The sequence below is a fragment of the Oxyura jamaicensis genome, chromosome 20 (genome assembly GCF_011077185.1).
Source record: "Oxyura jamaicensis isolate SHBP4307 breed ruddy duck chromosome 20, BPBGC_Ojam_1.0, whole genome shotgun sequence".
Lineage (NCBI taxonomy): Eukaryota > Metazoa > Chordata > Aves > Anseriformes > Anatidae > Oxyura > Oxyura jamaicensis.
The window spans coordinates 3,788,492-3,795,001 of record NC_048912.1 but is presented as its reverse complement, the minus strand read 5'-3'; the positions used below and the strand labels follow the sequence as shown (position 1 = coordinate 3,795,001).

The 6,510-nt window shown below is 44.7% G+C and overlaps 1 protein-coding gene across 13 annotated transcripts in view; it reads left to right on the top strand.

Annotated features, from left to right (window-relative positions):
* Positions 1-6,510, top strand: part of PTPRT (protein tyrosine phosphatase receptor type T) — a 502,670-nt gene that overhangs the window by 402,189 nt on the left and 93,971 nt on the right. For all 13 annotated transcript variants that reach the window (XM_035344293.1, XM_035344286.1, XM_035344283.1 and 10 more), the window contains exon 12: positions 2,067-2,340. In XM_035344293.1, coding sequence (XP_035200184.1) covers positions 2,067-2,340 — 274 coding nt within the window. The remainder of the gene's footprint in view (positions 1-2,066; positions 2,341-6,510) is intronic.

Genomic DNA, 6,510 nt, shown 5'->3' with positions numbered 1-6,510 from the left:
CCCCCCCCCACAAGGAGAACGAGGCTGTCCTTTGGACACTGCAGGGATGGGGAGGTAGGAAGAGGGAACCCTTGGCCCATGTCTAGGCTCAAAGATTTCAGTATGTTTATATGATTATTTATATATGCATATTACAAAGAAAACATTTTTTATAACTGGCAAAGACAGACTTCTGTGATTGTATACAGCAGAAAACAACCACTTCTTAGGTAAGAAGGCATACGGCAAATGCCAATGGAAAGGTCTGCCACAATTCTGCATGTTTTTGTCAGAAAGAGAAAAAAAAAGCTTCCTTTTGTTTGGCAGCAGTGTAGATTACTATTGCCAAAGTGAAGTGTTAGAATACGAATCTGCAGGTAGCCTCTTAGTAAAGGGTGTCCAAAATGGCCAACTACAAGTTTCTATTGCTAGGGTTTAGGTTTAAGTTAAACAGCCTTTTTCTTACAGCTCCCACTACGCCCTCAATGATACATAAAGTGTTGCTGAGAAACCTGATTATCGTTTTAGAAATCGGCAAATAAACACCAGAGAAGGTTTAAAATACTTTATTAAGACTTCCTATAACAGCAGGATTGAGGAAGGTCGCCCAAAGCACTGACAGGACATCAGTAAAGACTGTAGTCTGTCCGGCTGGTGGGCGCTCCTGCTGCATTAGCGAACATTAATGGCTTCCTACATGAGGACAGTTTAAATTGTAAGCAATTCATAAATTGGTCATATTTGTAAAGATTATTTGCTTTCGTGTCTAGCAGCGGGAGCCTGCTTTGCTGCGGGTTTGCCAAATGATTCGCAGACCTCCTCATTGTGAGCAGTGAGCGTGCCAGATACCCGCAGTCCTGAAATAATAGAGGGTTCGAAACCACGATCAAGGTTTTGTTTCCCTCCTGCTTGCTGAAGGTGCCAGAACTTTGCTTCCCACAGAAGCACCGGTGAGCCATTACTATGCTAGGAATTTTTCACACCGATCTTCCCGCAACAATGAGCCTGTTAAAGCAGGGACAGTGATCTGCTGCTGGCTGTTTCCAATCTTATAATCGATCTCCCCTGTCCAGCAAAACAAAGGACCGGTCTGACACAGACAGGTGAGGGCTGCGTATGTGAATACCCTGACAAAAAGTAAAATGACTGCAGCGCTATCTTTCTTTGTCAAAGGGCTGAGAGGTGTTAAGCAGACAGTAAACCTGCCTCAGCTGTAGCAGCACTGAACTAAAGGGCTTTGTTAACTGTCTGCGGAAAAAGCAGAGTGCATTTGAATGCAACCTCCTTGAGCCTGCAGGAGTAAGCTAGAAATGACAAGATTGCTATTACGTATCATACAGACCAAAGGCTTAGCGGAAATCGAAAAGTATTAACATTTCACAGAGCTGGAAAGAATATCAAGAGCTGCTGTTGTTTCCTGAAACAAAAGTGAATTGGAAGAGAGATGAAGCCACCTGCTCATATAAGCTGCTATATAAACCAGCCTTTTAGTGATGGAGGGTAGGAGGAGACTTGCACACCAGGAATTACTGCTAGAGAACTTCTTATTCCAGGCTGTATCTCAAGAAGAGATGTGAGGCAGAGACAGAAATAGGTACAGTCTTAGAAGTTACGGGACATTTTTTTGTTTATTTGAAATGGTTCTTGCACCTGAAGCTCTTTCAAAAGGGAGCTGACAACCTGTGGACATTGCCACCTGTGGATGCCCTCCTCCACTGCAGTCACCATTTGGCCCAAGCCAACAATTCACGTTTCAACCTGGTGGCTGGAAAGGAGTCAATCTGCTTTCTAATATTCAGCACATTAAAAATTTGCTGTTGACTGGATGTTGTGGTAGTTACTCCTTTTCCCATAGTGTGAGGTGATTGAAGTCTCTTCTGACTTTCAGTAAATCAACAGAGCAGGTGAACCAGCGCCTTGCCTGCATAACGGCAGCTGCCCCTGTTACGGGGTGCCAAGAGCTGTTCGCTGTCATGCCCTAGCTGTTTTTATTGCTTTGCCTTTTACTTTTGTTGTTGGAAACCTTCTTGATACCTAAGGCTCACAAGGCTCTAATCTCATCTTCCTCTCTCCCCCTGCTCTCTTAGTGTCTACCAGCTTGTAGTCAAGGAGGAGAAGCTGCAGAAAGCCCGGAGAGCTGCGGACATCATTGAATGCTTCTCTGTCCCTGTCAGCTACAAGAACGCTTCCAGTCTGGACTCCCCGCACTACTTTGCAGCCGAGCTGAAGCCCATCAACCTGCCCGTCACACAGCCGTTCACAGTGGGCGACAACAAGACCTACAATGGCTACTGGAATGCCCCGCTTTCTCCCCTGAAGAGCTACAGCATATACTTCCAGGCTCTGAGCAAGGCAAATGGAGTAAGTGCAGAAAAACATGAAGCTGGATCTGTACAAATGGTTACCTCTACCCTCCCCACCTCTCTCCTTCCCGCTCCATCAGATGCCAGTTTAAATCCTCATTACCACCCTTTTGCAGAAATTTGATGAAAATTAAATGTGCCACTACCTGTCCTTCATTCAAGCCTCTCTGTGATGCCTAGATGCAATGAGAAACCTGGAGGGGAGCCAGGCGATGAAAAGGGCACCTGGTTTATGAAGAGAATTGTTTAGATTTTTTTTTTCCTTGCAATTGCATTAATGTTAGAGTAGGGGCTATTGTCCTTATGAAAAAACATAACTGCTCCATCCTGGCAATCATCAACTCACTGTGCTTGAGATTTTTCAAGATACATTATGAGACGAGAACTACCCAAAAGCTATGAAGTTGCATGACCTTGTAGCTTGTGTTTGGTTGCACCATAATTTTGCAGTTATGGTTGAGATTTTCAGCTTGAGTGAAATGTAAGTTGTACTGCAGAGGGAACTATGTGCATGTCTTTCTTAGTCCCTTGGACTATATTTTTATATATACTTGTTCTGTGATACGAAGTTTAAAATGGAGACTTTATAGGATCACGGAATGGTTTGGGTTGGAAGGGACCTTAAAGCCCACCCAGCTCCAAACCCCTGCCATGGGCAAGGACCCCACCCACCAGTACAGGATGCCCCCAGCCCCAGGCTGGAGCCTGGCCTTGGAAACAGTCTGCTCTGTTCTGCTCTGTTCTCAGACTCAAATGCCACACACGTCATGCCCAACAAGTACAGTCATAGGAAAACTGAAGGCCTCTTTTCCCACTTAAATTCTTTTATTCCACCCTAAAGTAGTTTGTGACATTCTCTTTTAACTCCCGTGCTGCAGGTTTGCTCTGCTAATGGTGTACAGGCCAGATCCAGTCCAGTCATTCTCCTTCCTCCCCTTTGACTCCCCTAATCATTTTTTGTTATCACATGCATGCCACAAATTGACAGTCCAGCCTTCTGAAGAGGCAGCATTGACCTGTCGTCAGGACGTTGGGCTGCTGACTGTGTCATTAGTGCATTTGCCAGTGCATTCATGAATCCCGTTTTTACACGGGTAAATCCTGTAAGACATCACCTCTGAAAGAGCAAAATTAGAAAAGTCAATCAAAGGTGAATGGTGCAGGCTTTGATCTCAACTTGGGATAGTGTCTTTTATACCCAAAAGACAGCCACACATCACAGAGAACTGTACGCTCTTTAGCAGGCTAGCAATGCCAATGAGTGCTCACAACATATCTTGCTGTTTTACTGCCTCCATTTATCACTGTTCTCCTGCAGAGTTTCTGCTGTGTGGCTGACAAGCACAAATCTCTTCAATACTGTGCTGTTTTTCACCTTGGTTTCCCTTCTAGTTGGTACAGTTTCCATTCAGCACTACTCAATTAATTCAATTTTGGATTTGCCTTTATAAAGGAAATTGTGAAATATATGTACATGTCTCTCTGTGTCTAGTTAGTTCCCCCTTACGTGATAGTTAATTGCTAGTGAATGGATCCCCAGGGAAGGAAAAAAACCCTTTATTTGCTCAAGTACAATATAATATGCCATAACTGGGTAATATGAATGGAAATGTAGGCTTCCCTTGGCATTTTGGATTAAGGCAGCAATAACGTGCAGCTCCTGCTTTTTCTGGAGCTCTGTAGCTGACAGGTTGCACCACACTCTGTATGTGCAAGGTCATAAGGACTCAGTAAAGTGTGGCTTGCTTGGGCTGTTCAGATAGGAACATAAGGCTGTAAAGGACCTTTTAGGCTTAAGTAATTAAGTCTATATGCAGCAATTAATAGCTTGTGAGGATATGGATAAGAAGTACAACAAACCCATACGCAGTTGAGCAAGCAGTTGAGTCACTTACAACGTTGAGCAAGACAAACCCATACACAGTTGAGCAATTGCCTCTTGTGTTACTGATTTCTATTAGTGCAGTACATGGGTACATATCCTCAAAGTGCAGAGGTACTGGGAAAAACAGAGCTGAATTGTCCCAGAGTGCAGTCTGAGTCTTCAGATGAGTAGCTGTGGAACTTCCTTTTCTTCTGACAGAATCCTTAAGGCCCATATTTCAAACACTTGGGCCTGATTTGCATACAGTGTTTTGCAGCCATAAATAATAAGTTTCCGTTCGTTCCCAGAGCTGTTTACAAGTATATTATGTATTTAAGAGTTCTGGGTGTTCATTTAGCTCAACAACCTGAGCCATTTTGACTGTGGTCTTCACAAAGCCTACCAAAATCTGTGGCCGCAATAAGGCTTTTTATTTTTTTATTTTTTGCACATCTGCAAAATATCTGAGATAGTGACAATTTAGCACAATTGAAATACAGCCTCATGTTCCCTTGCACATGAAGAACTTAATAGAACGTTGCCACTCGATTTTTAATTAGGACATTGTATAGTTTCATTAATCACTGACAGTCCTGGAATGAAGAAACTTCTTTCCCCACCTGGAACTTGCAATGAGAAGTCTTCGTGCAGTGAACCATAACGTCTTCCTTTGGAAATGCACGGCTCCAGGGGGAGCTTAATTTGAGGAAACATTCAGTGTTTGGTCAAAAAGCTTGATTAGGAGGAGGTAGTGGTGTTACAGGAATTCTGCATTGTTTCGTCTCCTCTGTACGTGGAGGGTTGTGCTCATTTGGTGTTCTTGTCTGCTCCGTAACCATTAGCCATGATTGTTGCATTGAAAGGAACATAATTAACAGCTGGATGCAAAACAAGTGTAGCAAATTGCTGCAAAATCAGATCACGAGCTTTCCTGCCTTCTCTTGTGTGGTGGTGTTCCTGTTTTGTGAGAGCCTGAATAAGATAGCTGCAACTTGCTGAATTCTGTGGACAGTTGCATGAAATGTGGCCAGCGTGGTGTCGCTTCCAGACAAGGGTCTGAAGACAGCATGTGTGGACCAAAGTAGTTTTCTGCTTTGTTGTACAAAGCTCTTCCAAATTCTGTGAATTTCCCTCCTGGGCTGTTGAAAGCCAGATGCTGAACTGAAAAATGTCAGATTCTGGGGGGAGTGGGAGGGGAAGAGAAAAAGTAAACATAAGCTCCGGCCTTTGCAACAGGGCGGGTGAGAAGCACGATTAGTTCCTGGTTATTGGTTAGGAGCAGTTAGTACACGAAGAGACACAGAAGGAGCAGACAACTGGCCTTGCTGTCCTCTGGCAGGACCTGCACACGTGCCATCCCCGCCATCCAGGTAGGCAGGGGACGTTCGCTGTTCGTCCGAGTGCCACCTGCTACAGATGGCTGTCTGACAGAGCGTGAAGCTGGCTGTGCCTGTAAGACCTCCCCGTGCCCAGCCCCTTTAAAGCACCAGCCCTTGCAGTGTTTGTCCTCTGAAAGGTGAGCCCTGGGTGGCAACACCATGACATCCCTTATCTACTCTTGTCCAGATACAGGCTTAATAATCAAAGCTAAATGTTGCCCATGTTTTTTATCTGAGCTCTTGTGGGTGGCCGTCTCTGGTTAGTGATCCAGCAAACACACTCAGGTGGGGAGGATTTTTCACTGCTCTGAAGCCTGCCTGAATTTTTGAGCAGCTCAGAAAATGGAGCTTCCTAGAAATCCTTTCTGTAGTTGCTGCATTTTACCTCACTGAGTTTAAATGAAATCCGTAATGGCACAGTTGCAATCAATAACCTTTGGCCATTTTTCCTCGAAATGGGAGATGCGGCAGGAGCCTTTGTAAAGCAGCTGGAGATGATGTGGAGGACGATGCCAGCTGCTCCTGCAGCCTGGTGGTCCAACAGGTGAATGATGTTTTCAGGCCAGAACTGTGAAAAGTAGCTCCACAGGAATCAATGAGAATATTATTTTTGAAGGAATGATAGACTCTACAGAGTTTCTCATTGATTTTTTTCCTCTCTAATGACTTGTACTACATGCACAATCGGGCAGTTCATTATTGCCAGGGGACTTCAGGCTGGATTTCTGGATGCTGACAGGTCTGCTCACAGTATACAGCATACTTCTTGTGGACGATTTTGGAGGTATGGGTAGAGCTGCCAGCAGGGAGGTGACATTCATCCCTGTGGAGATGGCCCACAAAAAGCCAGTGAGGTACTTCAGTTCAGCACGAGCCCTACTCTGAAAACCAGTGTGGTACCAAGGCTGCCTACATTGCTTTTGCC